Raw genomic sequence first — 27,303 nt, 5'->3', positions numbered from 1 at the left:
CGCGCAGGCGGCGGGCTCTTCACTTGGGAGTTGCAATTTCTTGCAGCAAGGCGAAAACGTCGTTCGGCGTACGGTCCTGGCGTGTGTGGTCGGGTGTCTCTGTGTGTCTGGTTCGGGATGCCGGTGTTGGTGGCCGGAGGCGGGTAATGGATGTGGGAAAGACAATTCGGGATTTGAGGTCCCAGTTGCGGCGGTTAGATGTACCTCCTTAGGTAAGGTAAGGCAAGGCAAGGCAAGACAAGGCAATGATGCGTGCTTCTGGATTGGTCTTCTTTCTCCTTCTTTTTTCTCTCTGCCGCCCGGGTGCGCGTTACCGGCCGTTGAGAAGAGAAAACGAGAAACGAGAAAATGGAGCTTGTGCTGTTTGCGGTTCGAAGCCTGGCCGGGCTGGCTGGTCTGTGGTTCCAATGGTTCCAATGCGGCTCCGTTGTTGGCGAAAGAGGAGTCCCTTCTTTTTTTCCCTTGAAGAGGGGGCGTTTGGAGGTTGGGGATTGGAGGAGAGGAGAAAGCAGGTGAGGGGACCAGCAAAAGAAGCTACAGCCTAAGTGAAGACTGAATGCCGAGATCCCGAAGCGACGGCGAGATGGGCGTTCGCGAATCGCAGATGGGTTCGCACCACCACTGAATAGTAGCAGTAGAGACTATGACAGCTGCAAGGTAACGCAGTGCGCGCCATGCAATCGGGCGAGGCTCAAGAAAGCAGCAGCGAAATGCAAACTGGTCGCGAGACTCGGGCACCGGGAATGGAGGATTTCTAAAGACGGAAACGGAAAAGGAAAGAAGAGAAGGGAGAGAGAAGATGTCAATGGAACACACTGGATACAAGACAGGACAGGACAAGAAGGCGCAACGAAAGAGACGGGAAGCAGCGGGGTTCAAGCTGAGAGGCGTTGGTCCAATGTCTGTGTTTCTTCAACTCTTTCGTCCAGTTGGCTGCCACGCTGCTCCTTCCCCTCCGGCTGCGCGGGACCCTTGGAATTTCCACCCATTGCTTAGCTAAGTCTTTGGATGAGTAAGAATGAACCGAAAAATAGAAGGAATTCCGCAGTGATAATACTACGGGTGGCCCTGCCTTCCAGCCTTTCTGACTGCTCACTGATCGCTCTGGGGTCAGAGCGGCTTCGGATCACCCACGCTAAAGCCAGATCAGGTATAACTCAGCTTCACTCTCCAATTGCCCAACCGCCAAGACCCACTCGTGACTTACCCCACTTTGGAGCCCTCGACACCTTCCAGACTCCCGTTTCTGCCTTCCTTCCTTCGCTGTCACTGCATCACCAGACCAATTACTCCGTACCTTATGCTTACATAAAATAGCACGACGGAGTTTGATTTGATCGGTGATAAACACCTCAGCGCGGGCACGGTGTATTCGTGTGTCTGTACCTCACAGTCTCCCGGGTCTGTCGTCACCTGGGCGGGGCTACAGGTGAGTGTCGGTGAGCCTAAATACTTTTCGGTCTGAGTGAGGCATTTCAACTGATGGATCTAGATCCAGACCTACCTTACACCCTTTCTTCGCCCCCTAAAGCCCTAGATCGACGATATCTTAGAGATCCTACGAGCAAATCGATGTCAATCATTGGCCGTCGAAATCGTCAAAATTTCTCTACCCTCACGTCATGTTGTGACCTGCCCTATACTGTGTAAGGGCATATCGTCTTCCGTGAGCCGAAATGTGGTCCATGTTGCGTCACCACGTGCTGCTGCTTGAGTCAGTCACATCTTCATCCCTGATTTATTTCTATGATCCGAATGCATACAACGGCCATAAACAACGTGATCGCGAAGAGTTTTAATCGTGGCTTGCTGAACAATAGGACCAGCTAGTTGGCTGGCTCAGAGAAAATCGTGTTTCTCAGCAAGCACGGGAAAATCTTCAGCCGATAAGAGTAGACATGATTGATTAAAAACTACTGGGTACTATTCAAGTCGCCGCATCCCCACCACAATCCAACTGCCAACATTGTGCCATCTACAGCGACGCACTCAGGGGCAGGTCTCTTGATGAGCTTCCAACCCACACCTTCTTCGGGTACTCGCTGATGACCCAGTTTTGGCTCGCCGTGTCCCAGTTGCTGAGGTCACGTCTGGTAATCTCCGCCTTGAACGTCGCCGACGCGCCGGCCTCAATAGGGATGCGCTCAAACCCACGGAGCACCTTGACGGGATCCTCTGGTCCGCCGAGCGAGACATAGAGCTGAGCAACCTCGTCACCAGCCACCTTGCCCGTGTTGGTCACCGTAGCAGTCACCGTGTAGAGGACATCCCAAAGCTGCGGGTTACCGCCAGGGGCTCCGGATGCGGGGTGCTTGGGCTGAGGAGTGCTTGCAACAGCGTTGGGAGGAAGGAACTCCTCGGCAGTCTTGCCGTAGGTTGGGTCGTTGGCAGACTCTTTGACATCCGAGGTATTCAGGTAGGGATAGATGAAGTTGTAGATGTACCGGAACTCATTGCTGGGGAAGACGTACTCGGCCGGATCTGTGCTGTAGTTGCCGAACGTGGGTGCTGCCGCCGTCTCTCCAGTCGTCGGGGCATACGCGCCGGCATTGCCCTTGGTCACGGCCAAATTGGAGTACTCAAAGGTGGTGTATGAGAGACCAAAGCCGAAGGGGTAGATGGGTGCAACGTCGGAGCTGTTAGATCCAGCAGTGGCACGGTCAAAGTGGCGGTAGTCAATGAAGACGCCCTCAGTGAAGTCGTCCTGCGGCGCCGCCTCGCCATTGTTGGGCTCGTACAAAACATCGGCACCGTAGCTCTCGCGGTTGGGGCCCCATGTGAAGGGAGACTTGCCTCCCGGGTTAACGTTTCCGTAGAGGACATCAGCAATGGAGTTACCGGACTCTTGTCCAGGAAGGCCGGCCCAAACAATAGCGGTGATGTTGGGGTTGTTAACCATGTCAGTCAACAGAACTGGGCCGATGGAGTGAATCACGACAATGGTGTTGTTGTTGATCGCCGAAACATTCTTGACAAGCTCATCCCCGGCGTTCCAAAGCGTCAGGTTCTGGCGGTCGCCCTCATTGCCTCCGACGTTGATGAAACCTTCACCACCGTTGGCATTGACAAACACGATTGCCGTGGCATCTGCTTGGGAAACCAAAGCCGCGGTAGCCGCAGTGTCGTAGTTGCTCAGAATGCTCTCGTAACGAGTACCATCGGCAACAGCACGGGCAGACAATCCCTGATCAGGGGTGACTAAGTAAGGGTACTCTGCCGTTCCTGATCCCCATGCAGCACCCAGAGTGCCATCGTTGCAGCCTCTGTTGTCGCATCCGTTGGGGCCCTTAAGGTTGGGTCCGGCATCCTCTCCAATGACTGCCAAGAACTTGGGCTTGTTGAGTGGCAAGGCGCCATTGTTCTTCAACAAAACAGTGGCCTTGGCGGCAATCTCGCGAATGAGGTTGGCGTGGTCTCTGCCCTTACGAACATCAACGTGCTGGTTGATGACCTGGGTGTTTTCCTTGGCGTAGTATTGAACGGGTCCAACGGTGTCCTTTGTCCATGAGGAGAAGGTAAGTTCCGGAACCGATTCCACCTCAAAGCCGACCTTGAAGAAGGCAGCCATGATACGCAGAGCCATGTCGTCAAGGCGATATTCTGGGACGGTGCCGTTGAGGACAGCAACGGTCAAGTTGGTTCCCCAGAACGTAGTTCCGGTGTTGAAGAGAACGTCGCCCGGCATGGCCATGTCGAGGCCTGCAACAGCGGTAGCAGCACCGGCCTATTTCAGAGTCAGCATGAAAATTCTACACGAGCTAGGAAAGAGAGGCGAATGAAGTCAAATCTTCCTTCAGCTATCAAGGGGATACGCACGTGTTGAGCTTGCCTGCAGTCATGTTAGCCATTATCCCTCTACATATCTAGAACAATATTGGGAACCACTCACCAATCAGACATGATGAATCCTTGAAAGCCGAGCTCTTCCTTGAGAAGTCCGTTGAGAAGCTTCGAGTTCTGGCAACCGTACGAGTTGTTGACTTGGTTGTACGAGCACATGATGGAACCAACGCCGGCGCGGATGGCATCGGCAAATGGCCACATGTAGAGCTCGTGCATAGTCTTGTCATCAATGTTGGACGAGATGGACTCGGTAATGTTGTATCCGTAGCCAATAGCTTCCGGAGCTTGTCTGAAGTGTTCCTGCTCGTTGCCAACGAAATGTTTGGCGCAGGCAATGGCGTGCTGCTGGATACCCTTGACCGACTCGGCCATGGCGATACCTGTGAGGTAAGGGTCCACGGAGAAGCCCTCCCAGTTGCGGCCTCCAGTTGGTGCACGACCAATGGGTCCGGCAACGGGGGCGAGGACAACGTCAATACCCTTGGAGCGGTGTTCGAAACCGATGGCCTCGGCTCTGCGGTAGATCAAGCTTCGGTCCCAGGTCGCGGCGACAGTCTGGCCGGAGGGGAAGACGGAGTTGTAATCGGTGAAACGAATGCCAACGGGGCCGTCTTGCATGCAAAGACCACGAAGACCGAGGCGGGGAACAGAACCGACGTTTCCAACACAAACGTCTCCTTGCCATCTGTAGTCGTGTTAGCCATTTTCGGTTGAAGAGAAGACGGTATACGTACCCGACTCCAGTGGTCAAGTTGACCTTCTCGAGAAGAGTCAATTGGGAGACAAAGTCCTTGGCTTTGGCATAGGCATCAGCCCAGCCATCGGCACTGGGATCCATCCATGGCGACGGGTAGACTGGAGGCGAGTGTGCGAGATCGCGCTGTGGACACCGTAAGTCTTTTGGGCATTCTAAAAGCTGTGATAGACCGAGAGCGGAACTAAGAAAGCGAAGGAAACGCATGGTTGCGATTACAACATGGCCAATGGGGCGCAAAGCTGTTTAGAATGATGATACGGAAGACCACGCATTGCAAGTTCAAGAGCGAGATCGAGAAGACGAGCTTCATAAGCAGCAAGACGCCTTCCATCCAGCTAGATCTCACGGAAACATGACTCCTGCATACCGACCCTTCTTATCCAAGACAAACTCATGCCCCGCTCAAGCTGAAAGGTGGTTTCACAAAAACGCGAGATCGATAGTGAACCGCAGCGGCAACAACTTACCTTGTGTAGCTTTCCTTCAGGCGCCACGGCAGCAGCGACCTGATCAGCCGCCGCCAGAAGGGCGACGACGAGACTTTGTGTTCTCATTGTGAATCCCTGCCTTTGCTGGGTGTGTCGTGTATCGGAGGAGTGACTGCCTGGGCGAAGAGGACAGAGACAACGGTGGAAGGAGGTCCTAGTCGAAGTGAATCGGTGACCCGGCGTTCAATGGCTCTGGACACAAGGTGTGAGAACTCGAGTAGTCACTGGTAGGACGGCTCGAGGTAGTGTCGGTGGATGTGAAGCTGTAGTCTCGTGGAAGGAGAGCACAGAACCTTGACCGAGAGATTGGATGAAGGCGGGTGCGGCTGCTACTTTAATGTTGACAGAGGAGCTGGGATGATCGTCCAGGGTAGCTCCTCCAGGAAACAAGCTCGACCTCTTTCTCTCGGCCGCAAGGGTAGTATCCGCAGGCAGAGAAGGTGCCGAGGGCAAGGTGCTGGGCCCGCAAAGACGGAAGTGTTGATCTGGGCTGGACCTGATGATGCAACAAGGTTTCCCTGCTTACAAGCTGTGGTGAAATGGGACCAACTTGTGGGCATATGCAGCACGCTGAACGGATGCTACCCCACCACACCGCAGATGAATTCTGGGGAGGGTCGTGAAGTATCCCACCGCCTCTGACTAACACGCGTGTACTTTGTCTTGGAAATGGTACCGTACACTGCGGGGAGGGCAAGACTCGGTTGGATGCGGAGAAGGAGAAGACGATGTATGGCGAAGACAAAGACAAGGACAACGCCAGCGTGCAGGAGGAAGGTCATATGAGTTGGAGATGGAGGGCCGCCTGTAGCTAAGACTGGATCGAGTTGCGCTCGAGGCATGCTCTAATTCGACTTTGAAAGGGGCGCTCAAGGACTCAGGGACTCGAGGGGAGCTTGCGTTCGAGACATTGGAGAGAGGGTGCCAAAGTCCGGGGCAAACGCCGTCCCGAGACTGGGGACAGGCGAGCGGCGTGAATGGTACCTATCCGCAGGTATAATGATTGGGTTCGCTGGGCCACTAGGGGCAGGGTGCAGAAATAGTATCCGTACGTCATGTTGAAAAAGGGCCGATCAGCAAGTGCGATGACGGACAGGGCGAGACCAGGATTGGCCGGACAGGAGAGATGACGGGACTCGGGCCCTCGGGTGAGATGAGTAGATACTTGAGAGTCATTAGGTCTCGGGAAGAGGCACCGATTGTCTCTGAAAGCTAGATGTGGCGTATCTGATGTGAGCAAGTCAATGTTGTTGTCGAAAAATGGACGAATGAGATCTGTGACGTTTGGTGAATTTGAGCTTGCCCTCGCCAATGTTGTGTTTCCACACTAGAATGTTGGCAGAGAAGGCAAAGACGGGAGGAGAGAAAGTCAACGGACCGGGGAATGGAGACCGGCCGCTGGGGTACGTATCGATGTGGTTCAGTAAACAAATCGGAACGGGTGGGGAAGCGGGGCCCCTCCTCATTGCCCCAGAGCGAGAGGGAAACAACGCTCCACGGAGTGAGTTGTGACTGCCTCCCCATGAAGTACAAAGACTCAATCATTTGGAGATTGGAAAGAAGCAATGGGAGGAAATTGCCTTGGACGGCAGAACCGGCAGGAATTGGTCAGCGACCGGGAGGAAACATGTCGATACGCAGGGCATGCCATCGTGGCTGCATGTATTCCGGCAGTACTCCCTCCCATTCGCATGCTCCTCTCTACGCTAATAAGTTCTTGGTCTAGAGGCGGTTCCCGGTAGTGGTGGCGCTGCGCCAACCTACGCCTTCCCGCCGTTGGCAATTCAGAGAGGCGTCTTCTTTCTTTCCTCTGCTTTCAGAAAGAGACGTTTCTTTCCATTCATGACGGCTTTGATGGAACTTGGACGCCGCCAATTGGTCGACGTGTTGCCAACTGGTTCCCACCGTCTGCAGCAGCGTTACATCCGTGGTTGACCCGGGCAAAATTCTCCAAGCCTCAAGGTTCTCTCTTTCTCCCGTTTCCCTCTCCTTTTCTCGGTTGGTAAGGTACTTGATGGAAATGGTACCTATGCGCATGATGAGCAGGATTTTGAGTGCCTTGGGCTGCAGATCGGAATAAACACTCTCCACACCACGTTCGGCATTTCATTCGCTTGGCACGCGTCTTTGTCATTCCGTCTTAGCTATTGACAGAGAGTGCAATAAACAATCTTTTTACGCAGTAAATAAGGAAAATGCAACGTCCCGGGATGGAGGCTCCAAGACAAAAACTCAAAAACATGCTGGTGCCTGAATCATTGGCACTTTTTAGAGGGACGGAGGCGCAGACGCACTTTTGCAAGTACCTACCTACGAGCTACTTTGTACGGAGCATCCGTCTCATCCACGGATGTTAAACCGGATGCTAAACCTATGCTTAAACTTGTACATTTCCCGTCATCCCAATTCTCTCGCCGTTGCATGAAAACCATAATCTCTCTTCCTCGCACTGATCACTGATGATGAGAAATTCAGCTCGTCCAACGTCCAATACGGCGACTTACATGACGCCACGCCCCAAACCAACCAACCTCTACGCAGTACAGTCTACCTACACTGCACACCGGAGTGAGGTACTTTGCACGCTGTCGACGACAACGCATCCCCCGCCTCTCGGCTCTTCCTCACCCACACACACTTTTCTTCTCCATCTTCAGTCTCCAGTTTGTCTCCCCCCTCATCTCCCCCGCATTTCGAACCCAGGTGCCAGCCAATCCACTCAGCCCTCTGCTACCCCTCATCACCCAAATCCTCTCCCCGTCTCCAGACTCCATCATCGTTCCCGCGGAATACCGGGTACCTTCATACCCATCATGAATCAAGCTTGAATGCACTCGCTATTGTGCGCATCGAATGTTCACAGTCAAAGAGACCATGTGCCAAGGAGCGGGGTCTCCGAGTCCTTTCGGCCCGTTTACTATCTACTTTATTGGAGAAGCTTCGTTGCCGTACGCAGCGGCCAACTTCGGCTCTCGCGATGGGAGCTCACGAAGAGAAGGAAGAAAATTTTGCGTAGATTGCATGCCCTGCCCTTATGATCAATCATCATCCGAGTCGGAGTTCCGATCTGACGTATCCGTGCAGCTCGCAGCTCGCAGCCCGCAGCCCGCAGTAAAGCACGTAACGTTCCCTCGTACCCAAGTAGGCGGACGACAGTCTAATTCGACGCTTCATCTGTCCAACCTACCTCTCATAACTGCCGGCGTGCCTACTACTGGACAAAGATCTCACAAAATGCATAGCGAAGGGTTCGGTATGAAGTAAGCAGCAAAAGGCAAAAAGAAGCTCATGATGACTAGACGACCTGTCTAGTTCCGCAATCACGCCCGATTAAAAGTCACTTACGCGCCCGAATTCCTTCGCCTTGGCTTCAGAAGATGGCGCTTCTGCAGATCCCAGCCATGAACGCCACATGCCCAACTGATTGTCCAACGCCTCTTAGCCGGGCGAGCCAGAGCCTACTACTAAGCTAGCAAAAGCTCCAGGTGAACCCACGATCCGGGTGATGCGCGATATCCACCAGCTCCACGACCCAACAAACGGGCCGAAGAGGTGCCCATCCGCATGCTTTTCCGGGCCTGCTTTCCGGAGCCGTCTCCTGATCCCTCGGGATCTCAGTAGACACCAGGAAGGATTCTCCACCGAACAATCTTCTTGTACTTCTCCCAGTCCTCGCCGTACTTGCGAGAGCACTTCTCGTCATCGCGGCGGTCGCGGTGAATCAATAAGACGGCAAAGTAAACAATGTAAAAGTAGGTGATGGGAGTCGCCATGCCACGAGCCGCGCCCTGGATAACCTCACGACCATCAGCCATCTTAAAAGCTCCCTCGAGTCCGGCTTGGGCATATCCGGTGCCTGCCGAGACAATGGTGTATCCAGCCATGCCCGTGGGCAAGCAGTACGGCCACGCCTGGAGCCAGTCGCCAAGGTAGTTGATGTGACGAGCGACTCCCCACCAGCCCGAAACGAGGAGGCGACTTCCGGTCTTGGTCTCGATGTACTTGAGGTGGGCAACGCTTGGGTCGTCCGGGTTGCTACGGAAGGCATTCTTCTGGCTGTTGGACAGTCGAAAGATGGAGAAGGCAACGCCGATGAGTCCGACGATACCGGCCATACCCAAGGGGCTCATCGAGACGGGGTACACAGCCAGGTAACGAGTCTGCAGGGAGTAGACAAACGGAACCCAGACGAGGTCGCCAAAGGAGAGCATGAAGCCAAAGCCGTCCGTGGTGATGTCAATCGTCGTCAGGATCGCGGGCTCATTCCACCAGCAGTCAATGACGTACGCAAGCTGGACGGCAGAGACGAAGACGCTGCTATTGGTGACGAAGCCGTAGGTGCGGTGCTGTCTGGCCATCCACGCAAAGTTCATCAGAGACCAGCCCAACAGACCCGGTCGGATCTCCAGCCACTCCTTGACGTCTATCTCGCCTAGGAGAGGGATGGTAACGCGGGGGTTGAGCTCGCGCCCAATGTACCAGTCGTAGATGAGGTTGCCAGAGTGTCCACCTGCAGCCAACTCGCGGAGCTCTTTGTTACCCTGCTTGACGCCGAAGCTTCGCACGTACACGAAAGTCGCAATACCATAGGCAATAAGCATGTTGGCCGTAACGACTTGGATGTAGTTGTCGGTGATGAAGGTCCAGAGAGGGAACTCGGCGCCCTGGGCAATGGTGCCGGCGAGACAGACGGTCAGAATAAACATGCTGGAAGCGAAGGCTGCATCTGTTAGTGAAAGCCTCTCTCTTTGGATTCGCACAGCTTACAGTTGCATCGGTACTTGAGGCGGCCACCAGAGGCGAGCTCGACGCCATCGACCTCGGTCGCGGGAAGGATACGGTAGAGGAGCGCGTTGAAGAGGTAGTATCCCAAGACGGCAGCAGTGACCTTGTTGTCTGCGAGACCCCAGATGCCGTCCTCGGGCCATCCGACTTCGCGCTTGAGTTGATCGAGCTTGAGGGTCGAAGGGCTCAAAAGAGAGGGAGCAGGGCAGCCCGACACGTCGTTGCAGCTGAAGGTGAAGAGGTAGACGAGAATCGGGAGACCGAAAGAGATGCCGAAGGCGCCGATACTGTGTTGCCGCGGGTTAGCTAGGTTTTCATACAATGAGAATCTGGAGTACTCACGGCCCTCCGAACTCATAGCCATGCGGCTTTTGGACTGCGTCCTTCTCTACTTTGGACTCCATGTTGATCGTTCCCCCAAAGCAAGTGCTGTCGAGTCTGGGTAATAAGGATGGGAAAGGAAACAAGCTCGTGTTGAGCTTCGCGTGTATGATCCAAGGTTTTTGGCGAAAAGGTTTTCGTACGGGGTAGACGAAGAGGAAAATGTGAATATTTGTATGCCCCACCAACCCAATGTGGAAATACGAATGCGACAGTGACAGCCGCTTCAAAGCTCAGTATCGACCCCAGTTTCTGTTGATCGCCAGGTGGGCTGTGGAGGACTGTTTGCGCCGGAGCTCTGGTGTTCCGGGTGACCTCATGGAGCTCAATTCGATGACGCTAATAAAGAGTTGAGCCGTCTCATTGGGCTATGTTAAGGGTGGGGCTACGAAACGGTTTACGCTGTACGGTGGAGCACCAGTCTTGTCCCGTCGTAGCTTCCCCGGAGGAATGGTTCCACCGAGGCAGGCGGCGTCCGGGGGGACGTTCCCAAGCATCGGACGATATCAAAGCTACACGGTCCGAAGATCAGGACTGGAAGAAGCTTTTATTGCGTGTGCATCTACACTGCCCCTTTCGGACACCACGAATGTTTATAAGTTTCATTAACTGGTGGTGTAGTAAACCGGTGAGAGGAATCCCTCCCGTCTTGCAACTGCAAGGAACATTCATTGCACTGGTCCAGCTGAACCTATCAGAAACGGGCGGGTCCTGTTAGGTACGGTGCGGGCGGGTCGGCAATCGGAGAACCGCTTTTATCTGACACGCTGACTAAGACTGGGACTGCGACTGACTGTCCTACCTAATACAGATGTAATGGAGACTTCCACGTGATTTGGAGGTGGGTGGGTACCTTTCCGGACACTGCAGCCTGGCGGCCTTCTACCTCCGGCGGATGCTGCAAGGAGGGCCCATCCACCAATCAATGCCCACGCCCCGGTCACTCCCGTCATTCCCTGCAGATGAAGGCTGACGAATTGAAGTGACCAAGGTGGCTTTCGTGGCCAGGCAACTCATTCTGCTCTGCGCACCTCGATAATTCTCATCTTCTCCCAACGGAATTGTGTCCACGTTCCGCCATCGTTAACTCTCGTCGCATAGCAAAATCGCTAGACCATTCGCTTCGATTCCGGGTTCCCAGTGGCCGACGGTCTCCAATTGACGCCCTAGGGGTCTTCTCGCGCCAACGTCACCCCCGCGTCCACAGGGGCGCCGACGTTAACCATCCTTCATTCCAACTCATCCTTATCGGCATTGCACCGGAACAGAGTCAGAACCATGCATTTCCTACATTCCTCGACACTTTTGCTCCTTCTCGCAGCTGCGACAGCTCGCGCTGCCGATACCGCGACGTCTTCAACGACAACAAGTGCACCGGCATGTACGGCGGCATCCAAGAGCGGCAGCGGGGCTTTCTATGACTTGCGGCCGGATATCGCCGTCAAGCCGGAGGAGGGCAAGTCATCAAAGTCAGGCGTCACGACCGATTATCACGCCAGAGGATGGGACTATGGCCGCAACTTCACTTTGAATATTTGCGCGCCAGTCATTGAGGCACTTGACGACGTTGAAGGCCTGACAAAGACCGAATCGAAGAACGTGAGTGCGTTCTACGAATACAAGAATGAGGTGTACTCCATTGGGTATGTATCCCACGAAACTCTTCACCAGACGCGCAAGTACTGATCACATCGATCTTCAGGTCATCATCCATGGACATTCAGACCCGCGGGCGCATACTCGTCCTGCAGTACAAGAACGGTTCCCCATGTGGAAAGACCAAATCGAAACGATCCAAAGCCCATGATGGGGCGTCATACAACAAGTACGCCGACGAGGAGGAATCCACGGCTCTGAGCGCCTTTGGCAACACCCAAAACAAGGTCACCGCCGACAAGGACGACTCAGACTCGACCACGCGCCGCAAGTCTGCCACCATCTCCTTCCATTGCGATACCGAGCAGGTCGGTGGAGCTGCGCATATCTCCTTTGTCGGCTCAGACCCCGATGACTGCGCGTACTTCTTCGAGGCCCGTTCCCAGCATGCGTGCCCTAGAGCCGAACCTCACCAGCCCGGTAGCGTTGGTCCCGGCAGTGTGTTTGCCATCATATTTGTCATTGCCGTACTCGTCTACTTTGGAGGTGGCGTGTTCTACCAAAGGACTGTCGCGCATGCGCGCGGTTGGCGACAGCTTCCCAACTACAGCCTCTGGGCTGGCATTTGGGGCTTTGTCAGTGTACGTAGTATTCGCGACTCTTTTTCTCAGAATCGATTCTGACATGATTTGCAGGACATGTTCATTATCGCGACCTCTTCTTGTGCACAGCTACTTCCTGGGAGACGAGGATACAGCCATCTGTCTGGGTCACCGAGCAGAGGCCGCAATCGTGAAGATGAGAACCGACTGATAGACCAGCTGGATGAGGAGTGGGACGATTGAGTTCGCTTGGCGTGGGGTGTATCATAAGCATTTGAGCATCAACTTACCTTTGATTTACAGATTGCGATTGCGTGTTGGAGCTGCGGGATTGTTTTGAGGGGATGTAAGTGAGTCGCAGGCAACTACCCTAGATACCCCGTGAGAAGAATGCATAGACGATTCATGATGTTCGTGCAAGTTGAGTGCTGTCTGCTCGATACCTATTCTTTGGTGAAACCCAGCGCTGGAAACTTTAGGCGGCGCTCGGGTTTGTGCCGCGGAATCACCTCCGGGTGTGTTGGAAACCGCGGGGCAAGTGTGGTGCAAAAGCCCGGTCTGGCGTTGATGCTACCTTACTCGTACGATCCTCTCGGGGATCGGGCGAGCTTGACAGGGAAATAGCGCAAGAATATCTCCATGGAACCAATGGTGGGACAGTGTGCTCCCGAGATGCGTCTGTGTTCAGGTCCGAGTTGAATTTTGGCTCCCGGAGATTTCAAGACGTTAGTTCGGAGACCGAAACCGGGGCGGAATGATGCCCCGCCACCGCCCCTCTTTTCAGCGTGATGTCACGGCGGGTACAGCCCGCAATGTCGGCGACAACTCTTGCGACTCTCAACTCCGAGTGAATTCTGGATTCCTTCTCACTTTGTTCTCTCCAAAGTCGAATCCTACGATATCGAAAGTGAGACCAAAGCAATCACAATGGCGTCCAACAAGTACACTCTGGCCACGCGCCTCACAGTGAGTTCTCACCTCTCACCCTGAATGTCATCACGATACCATCCATATTATCCACAGTCCCGTAACTCCGGGCACATCAGCTAACGCAGACCAAAGCTCGCAAATGGCAAGTCCATCCCCCAGATCCAGTTGGGTCTCTACTGCATGTCAGGCCGCGAAGCCACAAAGTCCATCCCATGGGCCCTGACCGCCGGCTACCGCGGCTTCGACTGCGCGCAAATGTACAACAACGAAGCGGAATCAGGTAAAGCAATTGCCGACTTTCTTGCCAGCCCTCAAAACACGCAGGGTCTGAAGCGCGACGACGTGTTTTATACGAGCAAGCTGGCGAGCAGCAGTACCTCGTACGACGCCGTTCGCAAGTCGATCAAGGAGTCTGTTCAGGTTGCTGGGCTGGGGTACATTGATTTGTTTTTGCTGCATAGTCCGTATGGTGGCAAGGAGGCTCGCTTGACGAGTTGGAAGGCGATTGAGGATGCGATTGATGCTGGGGAGGTGAAGATGGGTGGTGTCAGCAACTACGGTGCTGCTCATGTGAGTTTGCTCAGACTTTCGAGAGTCTTGCTGGGGCATTGAGTTTGGGAACTCGAGACGCTGACAAGATTTGCAGATTGAAGAGTTGATGGCATCGAAGCCTCGTATCGCACCCGTCATCAACCAGATCGAGGTCCACCCCTTCAACACGCAGACTCGCATCAGAGAGACCTGCGCCAAGCACAACATTGCCATTGAGGCCTACGCGCCGCTGGCCCGCGGCATGCGCATGAAGCACCCCAAGATCCTGGAGCTGGCCAAGAAGTACGGCTGCACTCCTGCGCAGCTGTTTGTTCGGTGAGTTATCATCCCTGTTTCGATATGATCACAGCATCTGATTAACGCCTCTGTAGCTGGTCTCTGGACCGTGGAATGATTACTCTTCCCAAAAGTGTGCGGCAGGAGCGTCTCATTGAGAACGCGAACGTGGCCGAGTATGAAATCTCGCCGGAGGATCTTGCTGTGTTAGATGCGCTTGATGAGCACTTGGTGACCGATTGGTATGTTATTAAATGACTTGATGAAGTGTGTCTAGGAAAGCGAGGCTAACAAAAGGTGATAGGGACCCGACTGAAGCTCCTTAAATAAGGTCACTAGAAAATTGAAATAGAAAAACTCCCAATCCCATGATCCTATGCTAAGTTCGACTGTGACCAATCAACCACTTGCGACATGCAGATAACTCAGCCTCAGCTGGAATGGATGCATACATCACGTGGCTGAGAACTACCTAGAAAACTGGTCGAATTTCCTCACCTTTCCTGCTTTCCCCGCGCCAACCCCTACTCTCGCTACCGTCAACATGCGACTGCTAAACACCGCGACGCTCAAGGTCAAGGAGTTTGTGAGCGAAAGACCCAAGTACGCCATTCTTTCCCATACATGGGGCTCGGAAGAGATCATTCTCCAGGATACGGAAGCAGGAGACTGGGCTGCTTCTAGTATCAAAGCTGGATGGAATAAGATCAAGGGCGCTTGTGCGCTCGCTCTGGGTGATGGCTTTGACTGGATCTGGATCGACACATGCTGTATCGACAAGTCTTCGAGCTCTGAGCTATCCGAGGCCATCAACTCCATGTTCCGTTGGTACAGAGAAGCTGAGATCTGCTACGCCTACCTTGAAGATGTGCCTCAGTTGAGATACGCCCCGCTTATTGGCTTTCTGAATCTCGCTCCTGACCTGGACTCGAATCATGTTACCTCCATCAAAAAGGATCAGGATGCTTTCCTCAGGAGCCGATGGTTTACACGAGGGTGGACTCTTCAAGAGCTTATTGCACCACAAAGAGTTGACTTTCATGTTTCAGACTGGTCCTTTCTTGGGACGAGGAGTGATCTTTCGGGTATCATCCACGAACACACCATGATCGACAAAGAGGCTCTCGAGTCAGAAGGCGTAGAAAAGCTGTCAAAGTTCACTGTGTGGAGTAGAATGCAGTGGGCTGCCAGCCGAGAAACAACTCGCGTCGAAGACATGGCTTATTGCCTTTTAGGCATATTTGACGTCAACATGCCGCTTCTATATGGCGAGGGAGACCGTGCGTTCCGCCGCCTCCAAGAAGAGATTCTCAGAACCATTGAAGGCTATAGCTTAATGGCCTGGACGTCATACGATACGTCGCCCCAGCCGCTCAGAATATACTCATCGGCCCTTGCGTCGCATCCGAGAGACTTCGGCACTATGAGAATAGATACGAGCCATGTTTCGGAAGCTGCGATTAGAAGAGATTTTGACAGTGGCATGCAAAGGATCAGTGTGCGAGGATCAACGTGTTCAAGTTTGATCAAGCCAGACAAAGAGTTAATGCTCAGGTGCATTAAGCCTTATCTGAGTGGCGTCACTACTGACGTTCATCAACCGCATCTGAGGCCTGATTTCTCTCCGCCTGCGTTATCGCCGCGGGGTATCTCAATTACCATGTTCACGAACAGGGGATTGAACCCACATCCAAACACTTGGCTTGCGTGGACTGATTTGAACATTCATTTACCGAACGGCATATATTGTCTCTGTATCATGCTTTCAGAGGAAGATAAGTATACAAATTGCGCGGCTAAGGCGTATCGGCGCGATACAGATCGACTCTATGCGGTCCCCTTTGCGATGCTAGAGATGTTTCAATCGACAACGTTCTATCTCCGGGCAACTCCAGCGTACTACGTCGAATCTCTAGCAGAGTCCTGGAATCTAAAGCCCGAGAAATCCCGGCTGCGATTTGACAGGCGGAATGAGGCTGTGTCTGCGACCGTTCTTGCTGCGTACCCCCCTCTGAAAATGGAGATGAAAGGGGATGCGTACGCCTTCCAGACGAAACCGGGGGAGTTTAGAAGAGCAGTCGCATTTATGTGCGATCCAATCTGGGCTTTCGTGATCGAATTGGAGGAATTGAAAGGACAACGGCGAGTGTTACAGTTTGCTGTCTTGTATGGAAAGGATTCAAGGCCAGAATCTCAATCTCAAGAGCAAAGGTGGCGCTGTAAAGTCACACCAGCACCCTCAAATGTCGGCGCATCCATCGGGTTTTATTCTTTCGTGCGCTATTCTGACAGAACTGCGTCTCTTCAACAGAACTCGATTCGGCAATTCCCATGGGGTGTTGTTGGGGCGGTGGTGAATTGGGACATAAAGGAAAACCATAGCGTTGTTGATGTAATGATACATCTAGAGAGGCAGCCTGAACAACCGCCTCAGGACTTAATCACCACGACGCGCGCACTGGATTCCAAATCGAAATTGGAGTAATGCATCAGATGCAATATTATCAAACACTTTGGGAGCGATGTTTGTTTCTCATGCCAGCCCGCGACGAATGATAGGAATGAGGGTTTCATACTAATACATGATACGATCTCCTGGCGGAAGATAGTAACTGCCTATTTCTTCATCATTTCTCTCAAAGCATCAACCTCGGCCTCCTTCCTCGCGAGTTGTAGCTTCAGTTTGTCACGCTCCTCCTCGACAACTTTAAGAGCAGATTCCAGCTCCGTGATGCGGTCACGGCCTTTTTGACGATATTTTCGAGCTGCGACAGTATTGCGCTGTCTTCTGATAGCATTAGCGTTATCTTCATCGATTGAATCGAGGTCAGTCGTTGGAGATCCGTTGGCTTTGCGTTTAGTGCCAGATGCGGAGTGATCGCGGCGCTGAGTTGCGGGGGCTGAGGGCTGAGTGGGCAGGAGATCGGAAGTGGTGCTCCTCGAAGGAAAGGTCGAGGAGAAGATGGACTCGGGGTTATCCAGAATGCTTTCCTGCGGGCTTCTATGAGTGGCCCTTTGAGATGGTCGACAGTCTGAGATGGATATCAGCAAGAAGATGGCTAGGTGAATCAACACCACTTGAACGTACCATGCGGTCCTGATGATTGGGAAGGCTCGATGCTAGCAAGCATACCCAGAAAGACATCTTCCCGACCTGTATGCAACGCCCCCAGCGCAGCGATGCTGTCATCCTGACTACTTGCTCGATGCAACTCATCGGCTTCAAGTTGCGGATCGAGAGAGATTTGGTAGTTTGGAAGTTGAGATCCATCTCCTGAGTCTGTCGTGATGCCCTGCCACCCAAACATAGGGCCCATTGCCTGATGAGAATCCCACCAGGTAAGCTCCCCAAGGTGGTTCCGGCTCCTTTGGCTGCTGTTCTCGGTAGAATACTGGTCGAGTCCAGCTGCACGTAGGAAATGCGAATGATTGTAGTGTTGCCATGGAGTCAGATTATTGGGCCTCTCTTTGAATGAGAGGCAGAAGTACTTTGACAAGAGGTCAGGTTGACTTACGTCTGGAGACAATCCAGGGAATTCCAGTCTCCCTGTACGATGTTGTCAAACAACGGCACGTGGAAACGAGTGACGTGAGAGATTCAAATCAGAAATGGAGTTGCTTGGGTGGGGAACCGGTCAGCTAGATTAGGAAGTGTGGATGAGTCGAGATGGCTCATAATGACGGCTCCTACGAGCGGCTCTCATATTGGTCCGTGTAGCTCCCAAGAACTTACAGACACAAATTAGTTTGCTGTGGCTTCAGAGGTCAAGGCAGAGATAACACCCCATTAATTGTACGACGTCCGTAAACACTGAAATCAAATTCCTCAAATAGTGAATGTGCATCGCGGTACGACACAGATGGCCTTACGGATATCTGCGTGATTGTAGAATTAACATTACGTATATCTTGTTGAGTTTGGTAGTAGTGGTAGACAATGAAATACGTATACCTGGCTGAAGACAGATGCGCGCAACCTTTAGCTGTCATCGTTGCTGCGCCATGCGCCCCGCAATCCCGCGCCTGGGGCCGAGATTCTATTGCCCTCATGGAAACCCCTCTGGAGACCAGTCATACCAGCCCATGTCAACCTCATCAATAACACCCCACTGCTCAACGAACTGCTTCTTCTTGTCCTCCAGACCTTCAGTGCAAAGAATCTCAAACACAGTTCTCCAGGCGCTGTTGACCGCACCGATGATCCAAGCGTGGCCCGAACTCAGCGCCTCGCCCGCGAAGTGCATGTGGCCATCAGCAGAAGGCCTCATCAACCACGGCAGCGTGCTGCTGAACTGCCCCGGGCCGAAGATGGCAAAGGCGCCGTTGGAATAAGCCGATCCGTACCAGTCGTAGGCGTGGTATCCCTCAAATTGCGACAGGAGAAACTCGTGAGACACGCCGTTGAGCTCTGCCAGGTTCCTCAGAGTCAAGTCAACCATGACGTCGATGCTCTCTGGCTGATAAGGTGCCTGTTGTTTCTCATTGTGCGGGTTCATGTAGGAGCCTAGTCTGGAGGCATCCTGGCCCCAGACGTAGCTGGCGATCATGGTTCCCGGGGCACCCGGGACATCGACGCCGTAGGAGGGGTAGACACAGCGGCGGATAGGAAGATCGGTGAAGGATTGACCGCCCTTGAAAGGACCGGTGGCGAGGTTTTCCCACCTGCAATGAGCGAGTTAGTTGAAACCCCAAGTTTGATGCTGTGGCCGGAAAACAGCTTACCAGCGAGTCTTGAACTTGAATCCAATCTTTGTCGAAGGATCGTAGCTTCAGTACGAAGTTAGCTTGGGCTTAGAAGAAACCCGGCTGAAGTAGAAGGTAAGTGGACTTACTTGAGAGAGCGGATGGCATGGTTTTCGAAATAGTTGAGCTCTAGCTCGGTCATGTTGATAGCCTGGAGGGCACCCAACGGAACAGTTGAGATGACATGAGCGTAGTCGTATTCCTTACTACCGTTGACGACAATCTTCAAGGAGCCATTGGAATTCTTCTTAATGTCGGAAACCCTGTTGTGCAGAACGGGCTTGTTCTTCACAATGAGGTTCATGCCCTTGGTCAACATGTCCATACCGCCATTGATCAGCGACCAGTTGTCAATATCTGCACTGTCAAAAATCCACTGCTCTAGGACGGCTTGAGACATGGAGTACATATCGTAGTGACCTGTGGCATCGTTGATGGTCTCCATCCAGTCGATCTCGGTGTTCGTAAAGCCCTGGTCCAAGAGGAATTCCCGGACCGTCATGGAATCATACTTCATGAGGAGATTGAAACCTGTGTCAAAATTGGCTGAGAGCGCTGTCGTCATGCTGCTGACTTGAGCCTTCCACACATTGTACGCAGACTGCGTGTTAAAGGTCGAGTTGAATACCGGAACGTCGTACCTAGCAGGGGAGGCAGAGTTCGGGTCTTGGAGAAGAGAGGTGATGCCATTGAATCGTCTGAACGTGTTGTCCGTTCTGAAGATGTAGTGTTTCTTAACAACCTGGTCGCGTTCAGCTACCCTCGCATTGATGTAGGGGATAAGACTCCATGAGTCGTTTCCAATGATGCGGCTCATGTAAGGCATCGGAGGGAAGCGCATGGCGCCGACGTCCTGCAGTGATCATGTTAGCTAGGGAATGGTGCACTGTTTAGCGACAACAACTCACGTAGTAATCATAGTAGGCAGGGTCTACGGGTGTGGACTTGTCCCAAGCCTCTTGATCAAAATGGTAGGTGTAGATTCTCCCGCCAATGCGTCCAGAGACCTCATGAATGTCGTAGTCAATTCCGAGGGAGTCAAGTAGAATGGCAGCGTAGAGTCCGGCAGCTCCACCGCCAATGATGCCGACCTTTAGGGGAACATCCTTCGGCGTCGGTACTCTACTATGGTTGCTATAGTTTGACTCATCCACGACCTTGCGGAAGAAAGCTGCGCGCGGATTCTTGGCAGCAAGCTCGCCGTCGTTGCAGATGTTTCTTTCTTCGAGCTGGACTGGCTTGGATTCCGGGGCGGGTAAAGCGAATGACTGTGCCAACAAAAGGGCGGTAACGAGCGTACGTGTGCTGAAGAGCGACATTGTTCGGGCGGTAAAGACTGTATGATAGCCGGCGCGGCTGATAGACGTGGATCTGGCCTCTGCCTTGCACACAAGTGACTACGTTATTGATGGCGGCATCAACATCTCCATTTATAGCGATGGTCGTTAACCGGCATCTTGGCTGCATTGTTTACACTTCACAACATGGACCTGCATTTCGACCATGTCTACAGAATGCCAACTTCGCTCCCCAGGGTCTTGGGCCATCCAGGGCTTGCATATCTTGAACTCAGGTCTTACTGAGTTCCAGTCCACATTCCGCTTTTCTTCTCCTAAATCTCGACACGTGGTTTGGACCCCTCTGCTCTGGAATGCGGCCCAGGCCCAAGACGGTCTCCGCAAACACGCAATTCTTCCGAGCTGCTGGAGGTGCACGGCATGGGCTTCATTTCCTAGCATACCTCTGAGCAGTTGAGCTGAGAGGGCTGAGCATCACATATCTTTCGCAGCCACGTCCAATCTCTTCCCTTCAGTGGGAGAGTCAGAAAGGGTATAGGGGCGCAGGTTTGATCCGGGTAGGTGGAATATGAAGCATGGAGCAGGAATAACCTTCGAAGTCAGTCTGGATATGTATTAGTTTTTGGTGGGGAAAAAAACCCCTTGTTTCTCAGACAACGGAACCGCCTGACGTTGAACCACATGCAATTTTAAAAGGCAGCACAGAGAGTGAAAACATGTTTCCATCGGCGACAAAGTCCCCTTCTTAGTCTTCAGTAGAAATCTTGTTCTTTGAGTTAGGGTTAGGAAATCAGAACACTGCTTTTGCGCCAGGTGGCTTTATAATCATTTTCGGATATAATGGCTCAGTAAAAAGACCGGTGGGATACTGTCGCTGTATGGATTGTGCACGGGTCGTGTAGGTACCCAGACTTCGTTCAGGGTAGCTTCCTGTTCTCTGATGTGTAATATGGACTCGTTACGAATGCATATCGTTTCTGCTAGAAGCTCTCAATCGTATTTTGCACATGTGTCCAAAAAGACTACCAGCATTGTTCCGGTGTGGGATCGGTGAAGCGACTTGTTCAAACTTCACTTGCTAGTCAAAATATCCGTGTCCGCCTTTGTCCTGGCCCATGCGTGCGCCTTTGAAATACCATGCTGCTATTGCCCGATAAACTTAGCGGCAAACCCAAGACATCTAGCTGCCGAGAGGAGGGTACCGTGCCGAGTCTAAATGGATCGCCTCATCACTCGGCAGCCGGAACCTTCTTTATTAGTGTTGCACACAAAGCCACCACTGTTCTTCGGAAGCAAAATGAGTCCGGAAGCACTTTGTTACCGAGAAGACGCGGTGGGGGCGCCGGGACATAGGGGGGTCAGGTCGGCGCCTTAGCAATGCCCGCTCGCCGGGAGGGGGCCGTTACACCAGACGGCAGAGATGCTGATTGATAATACTGAGTGCGAAACCGTGGTGGATCTTGCGTGATGCATACACAATCGTGCGAGATCTCCAGTTATTGCGCGATAGCTCGGTGGAGGCGGGGTGAAGCTTGGAGACAGCTGTCCACCAGCAAAGCATATAAGCAGGTTGCGCCCAACCTCCAAGTATAAAGGTGAAATTGAAGTCACTCGCAGCTGATAAGATTACAACCCGTAAAACAACTCTCAACTCTCCAATTCTTAAACTCCAAACTCCAACACAGTCTTAAACCAAGTCCAAGAGTCTCAACATGTCTGTCGTTAAGAAGGTCGCTGTTGTCGGAGTAAGTTCACCTATCATGTCACTTAACGTTCCGATACTAATTCCATCAGGGTTCCGGAAACCTTGGCCCCAGCATCGTCCGTGGCCTCATTGACGCCGGGTTTGAAGTCACAGCAGTCTCGAGAAAGGAGTCCAGCGCAACATTCCCCTCCGAGGCCACTGTTAAGAAGATCGATCTCTCCTCAGTCGAAGCTGTCACAGAGGTTTTCAAGGGCCAGGACGCCGTCGTGTCTGTCGTCGGAAATGCTGGATTCGGAAGTCAAAAGACACTCGCCGACGCTGCTGTTGCCGCTCAAGTTAAGCGCTTCATCCCATCAGAATTCGGAATCAACACTCGCAAGGCCCGCGGCTCTAAGATTGGCGGCATCTTGACTCCCAAGATTGAGTTTGTTGACTATTTGATTGAACTCTCTGAGAAGAACAGCTCATTCACGTGGACTGGTATCGCTACTGGACCCTTCTTCGATTGGGTAAGCTAATAATCATCTTCTCCCATCTTTACATGTAGTCAGCGTGCTGATCGAGCATAGGACTTTAGCGGTGGCCTTCTAGGCTTCGATATCAAGAACAAGGCTATCAGAATCTTTGACTCTGGAAACGAGCCTGTTTCGCCATCATCTCTTCCCTTTATTGGAAAGTCCGTTGCTGGCGTGCTCAAGAACACCGAGGCGACAGCCAACAAGTACATTGACGTTGCTTCATTCACGACTACTCAACGCGAATTGCTCAAGGTTGTTGAGGAGCTGACTGGCTCTACTTTCACCGTCAGCAACGTCAAGACTGCCGATCTGGAGAAGATTGCGGATGAGAAGCTATCCAAGGGTGACTTCAGCGCCTTTATCGACTTGTTGCAGCAGTACAGCTTTGCTGATGGCAACGGTAATGCCACAAAGGACAATGCGGCGGTTAAGTTGTTGGGTCTGCAGGAGGAAGACCTCAAGTCTGAGACCAAGAAGGCTCTGTCCGCGTGGAAGTAGAGATTTATGAGTAACGAAAATAAGCAGATGCTAATACAATAGAGGCTATCGCCCTATCAAATCAACTTGTCTTGCTCGTGCCAATTACGCCGTCGCGGAAGTTTGATCATTAAGTTTGAGGCATGAATATCTCGATGGCAGGAATAACAAGAGGCCATATGTCGAGCGCCGCGTCGCCGTAGGAACTAATCTTTAACATTCGGTCTAGGGAACATCATAGTACTTAGTAGGCACTAAAAGAACTTAGAAAAGCCTGAGACGCTGAGGAAAGTTCAACTGACATAGATGAGCAAAGTCTGAGACCGCCCATACGTCCCACATGCCATTCCTAATGTCCTTTCGTCTGATGGCAATGCAGCCGAAGCCGCAGATAAACTCAATCAAGTTGAACTATGCCTTCGCCACCCCAATCGTTCGCTGGCCAAACGGCGCTTCCTTTTCGGGAAGTGCTCATTCCAGGCTCCGTCTAAACTTTGTTTTGTGCACAGATTCATATTTCTCAACTTTGTCTTGCGTCCACAAGAGATATGCTGGCGTGCATCATCGAGTTCGCTTGCTCCACAAATTCTTCAACGTCATGCTTGCGATGGTGCTTTAGTTCCTCGGTATCCCACTTGCACTGATGAGCTCGTAAACTCGCCCAGTCCTGTATCATCACCGACAACATCTTATGATCATGCCTATAGAGATTCGAACTGCGCTCGAGAGCGACCTCAAGCGATGCGCAGAGGTCGGGCACGTAGCTTTTGGCAAAAGCCCTTTCACTAAAATTATGTTTCCCGGTCACGTCCCGAAAGATGGGTTCTTAGGGCTTCGTACCACCGACTTGATCAGGCAGCTTCGAGACGACCCGACCGTTCGAATGTTCGTGGCAGTAGATACGGAGCGAAGAGGTGATTGCGCAATCGTTGGGTTTGCCAAATGGCATGTCTACGAACATGGCATGCCTTTGAGCACAGGGAAACTGCATTCTTGGGGCAAAAGTTCCAATGAGGAGGCTTGCAGCTTGGTGTTTGGAGGCGTGGGCTTAATGAGAGACCGTCTAATGGCCTACAAGCCGTGCGTTTGTGAGTCGTCTTTCCAAATCGTCAAGTCTGAAAAGGACTAGCTTCCCTAATGCTAAGTGATGGCAGACCTTCATATCTTAGTGACAGAACCCCTGTATCAACACCGCGGCGTGGGGCAACATCTCATGGCCTTCGGGATCCAGGAATCACTCCGATTAGAAGTTCCGATATATCTTGAGGCAACAGAGGCTGGCCACTCTCTTTACCAAAAAGTCGGCTTTGATGATATCGAAGTACACCGCGCTGACTTGACCAAATTTGGGGAGCATCGTCCTCATATGATCTGGGGAATGATCCGAGAACCATACTCCTGGTTTCCATGAATCACTTGCACATTTGAAAGTCCACTCAATCTGCTTTAAGAAGGAAGTAATGGAGAGTGTGTGAAATGAAATGAAATCTATTGCAAACAACCATCTATGTTAAAACGCCATGCTATGCTACCATTTTCCTATCCCGTCATGCAATGCTCCATGATCAACAACGGCGAATCCGAATGTTACTGTTCGCTTAAGAAGTGTAACCGGCAGCACGGTCAGCGGCAGTAGCCTGCGCCATCTTTTCTGTTCCCACAGAAACAGTGGGGATCCAGCCTTGAGGGTTCACATCGTTGCCAGTGGTAGCGATGCTGTCACCGGTAGAGTTGACACCGATGGTGATGTAGCCAACGAGACCGTCCTCAACGGTGTCTCCAAGAAGAGAGACGCTGATGAAGGGGCTATAACCGTCCTCGCTAGCGCTGGACAGGACAGAGTCCTCGGCATTGGTGGTGCGGTTCAAGGTCTCGAGGTGGGCGGAGTAGGGGCTAACGGCGTAGACTTGGGAAAGGAGGTCTTCCTCGAAGAAGAGCTGTCCGACGTGCTGAAGTGCGCTCTGGCTGAAACCAACACCGTCGGAGGCGTTGGCTTGAACAGCCACGTGGATGTGGGTAGAGCGAGAAGTGTAGTAGCCGGGAAACTTGGTAAGAAACTCGATCATACCAGCTTCATCGGAGACCTGAATGCCGCGGAGGAAAGTCTCATCGTCGGTAGTGCCATCAGATCGCTTGCTCCAGCCATCAAGCAACTCAGAGGTGTCGGGGTCAATGCCAGTGAAGGAAGCATATGAGCCAGTCGCATTGCAGGCCCAGATAGAGGCCGAGGCACCCTCTAGCGGCTCGCAGGTCTCGACATCAATGATTCCGATGTCGAGATAGAAGTCAATGCCGGACTGAGTTTCGCGGAGGTCGTGACGGACCAACTCGCCGTCCACGCCGTAGGGTCCAAAAATAGTTTCGGGGGCCAGGAGACAGGTGTTGTTCTGGATGCTGGTGTATTGAAGGGTGTTGCGCTTAGACATGCCGTGGACGTTTGGAAGAATGTCGCCATTCTCGACGCGGCGCTCATAGAGGCGCTGAGAGCGCTTGGCAATGATTTCAGCCTTGCGCTTCTCGATTGCAGCAGCGCACTTGTTGGTTGAACGACCAGCAAGAGCTGCCTCTTTCTTTGCGTTCTCCTTGGTCAGCTTCTCAGGGTGAGCAATGACCTCGGTGGCGGCCAAAGAGAGAGCAGCGAGAGCGAGAGTAGTAAACTTCATCTTGTCGTGTATGATGTGTGTAAGTCAAAGCCAAGACGTGGTTAGAGAGAGAGAAGGAGAGAGATCTCGATGTAATTGAGCGGAAAAGCTTGGAAAGTAGTCTTAGTGAAGGTCTGGATGAGGTTTTGTTGCTGCTTCTGACGATTAAGAATCTCCTCTATTGCGGTAATAGCAGCTTTGCTTTATATGTGTGTCTTCACTCTGAACTTCATCATGATTTTCTCGCTACCCACAACTTGGCATCCCTTTTCGCATGAGCTCCCATTACGACTACTCTGCGCCTCGACTAGGCCGTCCCGATAGAGTGGATGTAGGTCGGAGAACCAGGATCCATATTCGTAATCCCTTGAATCTGGTTGAACAGGCTCATCTGGTCCACGGGATTTTGCACCCATCGTTCCAGGAATAGAGTGTGGTCGTAGCTTAGCATGAGAAAGCTACGTGAATGATCCGTACATCCCCGGGATTCAAGGGGAAAGAGGGCAAGTTTTCTGCCCGGAACGTGGGTGATGTTGCGCTCGGGAGGTGGGAGAATAGGCCCACAATACCCGCTTCGTCCGACTCAGCCTACCGGGCCGCCTCCCTACCCCTACTGACACCGAGGCTCTGGCCCGGATTGTCCCACCGGAAGTCCTATCACTGACGCGTTTGCGTGTATGTCAACGTCTCTACGGACCTCGCGAGACCTCCCTGACCGGGTTCTAGAAGGAAATGCCCCTCCCGCATAGAACATTAAAGGAGGCGCGGATGGGACGAACACGACGACTCATGAACCAAACATCCGATAGCTTACGTCGCATCCAACCCAAGGCTGACTTTAGCAATATGGCAGCTTTTACCGTGATTCTAATTGGATATCTTTGTTTCTTGTTATCCGACAGGTCAAGCCATGAAGTAGGGGTCAACCGTGCCGGTAGACATAGATGATTTCAACGCACTGCTTGATAAAAATCTCATCCAATGCGGCTATTCCGCATTCCGAGCTACTCGGGAAACAGCCAAGCCGCGCGTTTTGGCGGAAGAATGCCTTCGTTGAGAGATGTTCCATGTCCTGATATTGCGTTGACTGACATACATGTATACAACTGATTTGCCTCGTCTCTATGCGGATCCTGCGAATCTCTGAAAGTATTAGTCAGTGAGGGAAGGGTGGTAGTTGGTTCATCCTGCTAAGACTCCAAAATATTATGGCCCTCCGGTCGCTTCGGTCACCCACAATACCCACCTGTCGGGCTTCCCCGAAAATCAGAATCAAGTAGAAGATCGCCGATTATTAATATCCCATAGACTTGTTACCGCTATTAACACACGATATCTTTGTCTTAATGTGGCCCAACAAAGTCACCTCGAGTACGGATAAGGTGTGCGATGTTCGAGAGTCAGCGACTTTGGAGCTACGATGAGAACTATCGAGAATTATGCGATGAAGACATTCCACCCCCGACTGAGAGTTTGGTTCTCATAGCTTCTTCGAATTATCTAGACGGCTTGCAGATGGTGATATCCCACTCAACATATGTAGATACATCAAATGCGAAATAGCTTGGGGATGCCGTGGTAAGGTCACTGTCTCGATTGACACTGACACCAAACCTTTCCATCTCATGAAATGGAGGCGGGACATGAAGTGCCAACTTTAAAAATGGACGGGAGGTAATAATCGCAATTTTATCATGAGTATAATGGTCC

General features: G+C 52.4%; 10 protein-coding genes across 10 annotated transcripts; 5 read left to right on the top strand and 5 right to left on the bottom strand.

Annotated features, from left to right (window-relative positions):
- Window positions 1-1,975: 1,975 nt before the first annotated feature.
- On the bottom strand, window positions 1,976-5,154 carry CPAR01_16308 (glycosyl hydrolase family 3; the record flags this gene model as incomplete). Its single annotated transcript, XM_060500553.1, has 5 exons — window positions 1,976-3,724; window positions 3,817-3,829; window positions 3,890-4,528; window positions 4,578-4,723; window positions 5,068-5,154. The coding sequence occupies 5 exons, from the start codon at window positions 5,152-5,154 to the stop codon at window positions 1,976-1,978; spliced, it is 2,634 nt and encodes an 877-aa protein (XP_060340734.1).
- A 3,548-nt stretch (window positions 5,155-8,702) lies between these two features.
- Window positions 8,703-10,277, bottom strand: CPAR01_16307 (ergosterol biosynthesis ERG4/ERG24 family protein; the record flags this gene model as incomplete). Its single annotated transcript, XM_060500552.1, has 3 exons — window positions 8,703-9,808; window positions 9,856-10,160; window positions 10,216-10,277. The coding sequence occupies 3 exons, from the start codon at window positions 10,275-10,277 to the stop codon at window positions 8,703-8,705; spliced, it is 1,473 nt and encodes a 490-aa protein (XP_060340733.1).
- Window positions 10,278-11,532: 1,255 nt separating this feature from the next.
- Window positions 11,533-12,695, top strand: CPAR01_16306 (uncharacterized protein; the record flags this gene model as incomplete). Its single annotated transcript, XM_060500551.1, has 3 exons — window positions 11,533-11,897; window positions 11,957-12,491; window positions 12,546-12,695. The coding sequence occupies 3 exons, from the start codon at window positions 11,533-11,535 to the stop codon at window positions 12,693-12,695; spliced, it is 1,050 nt and encodes a 349-aa protein (XP_060340732.1).
- A 684-nt stretch (window positions 12,696-13,379) lies between these two features.
- CPAR01_16305 (aldo/keto reductase) lies at window positions 13,380-16,695 on the top strand (the record flags this gene model as incomplete). Its single annotated transcript, XM_060500550.1, has 5 exons — window positions 13,380-13,418; window positions 13,515-13,952; window positions 14,029-14,249; window positions 14,306-14,452; window positions 14,646-16,695. 5 exons carry the CDS (start codon window positions 13,380-13,382, stop codon window positions 16,693-16,695), a joined length of 2,895 nt encoding a protein of 964 aa, XP_060340731.1.
- Window positions 16,696-16,826: 131 nt separating this feature from the next.
- Window positions 16,827-17,527, bottom strand: CPAR01_16304 (BZIP transcription factor JlbA/IDI-4; the record flags this gene model as incomplete). The annotated part of the gene is made up of 2 exons (XM_060500549.1): window positions 16,827-17,242; window positions 17,299-17,527. 2 exons carry the CDS (start codon window positions 17,525-17,527, stop codon window positions 16,827-16,829), a joined length of 645 nt encoding a protein of 214 aa, XP_060340730.1.
- Window positions 17,528-18,256: 729 nt separating this feature from the next.
- CPAR01_16303 (L-amino acid oxidase) lies at window positions 18,257-20,272 on the bottom strand (the record flags this gene model as incomplete). Its single annotated transcript, XM_060500548.1, has 4 exons — window positions 18,257-18,872; window positions 18,933-18,977; window positions 19,043-19,806; window positions 19,862-20,272. 4 exons carry the CDS (start codon window positions 20,270-20,272, stop codon window positions 18,257-18,259), a joined length of 1,836 nt encoding a protein of 611 aa, XP_060340729.1.
- A 1,195-nt stretch (window positions 20,273-21,467) lies between these two features.
- On the top strand, window positions 21,468-21,626 carry CPAR01_16302 (uncharacterized protein; the record flags this gene model as incomplete). The annotated part of the gene is made up of 1 exon (XM_060500547.1): window positions 21,468-21,626. The coding sequence occupies one exon, from the start codon at window positions 21,468-21,470 to the stop codon at window positions 21,624-21,626; it is 159 nt and encodes a 52-aa protein (XP_060340728.1).
- Window positions 21,627-21,963: 337 nt separating this feature from the next.
- On the top strand, window positions 21,964-22,972 carry CPAR01_16301 (NmrA-like family protein; the record flags this gene model as incomplete). The annotated part of the gene is made up of 3 exons (XM_060500546.1): window positions 21,964-21,996; window positions 22,046-22,465; window positions 22,526-22,972. The coding sequence occupies 3 exons, from the start codon at window positions 21,964-21,966 to the stop codon at window positions 22,970-22,972; spliced, it is 900 nt and encodes a 299-aa protein (XP_060340727.1).
- A 676-nt stretch (window positions 22,973-23,648) lies between these two features.
- CPAR01_16300 (acetyltransferase) lies at window positions 23,649-24,362 on the top strand (the record flags this gene model as incomplete). Its single annotated transcript, XM_060500545.1, has 2 exons — window positions 23,649-24,039; window positions 24,106-24,362. The coding sequence occupies 2 exons, from the start codon at window positions 23,649-23,651 to the stop codon at window positions 24,360-24,362; spliced, it is 648 nt and encodes a 215-aa protein (XP_060340726.1).
- Window positions 24,363-24,549: 187 nt separating this feature from the next.
- CPAR01_16299 (uncharacterized protein) lies at window positions 24,550-25,614 on the bottom strand (the record flags this gene model as incomplete). The annotated part of the gene is made up of 1 exon (XM_060500544.1): window positions 24,550-25,614. One exon carries the CDS (start codon window positions 25,612-25,614, stop codon window positions 24,550-24,552), a length of 1,065 nt encoding a protein of 354 aa, XP_060340725.1.
- Between the last annotated feature and the right edge of the window lie 1,689 nt (window positions 25,615-27,303).

This window comes from Colletotrichum paranaense (assembly GCF_030867605.1).
Source record: "Colletotrichum paranaense strain IMI 384185 chromosome Unknown Scaffold_24.1, whole genome shotgun sequence".
Lineage (NCBI taxonomy): Eukaryota > Fungi > Ascomycota > Sordariomycetes > Glomerellales > Glomerellaceae > Colletotrichum > Colletotrichum paranaense.
This window is presented reverse-complemented; position numbering and strand designations above follow the sequence as displayed.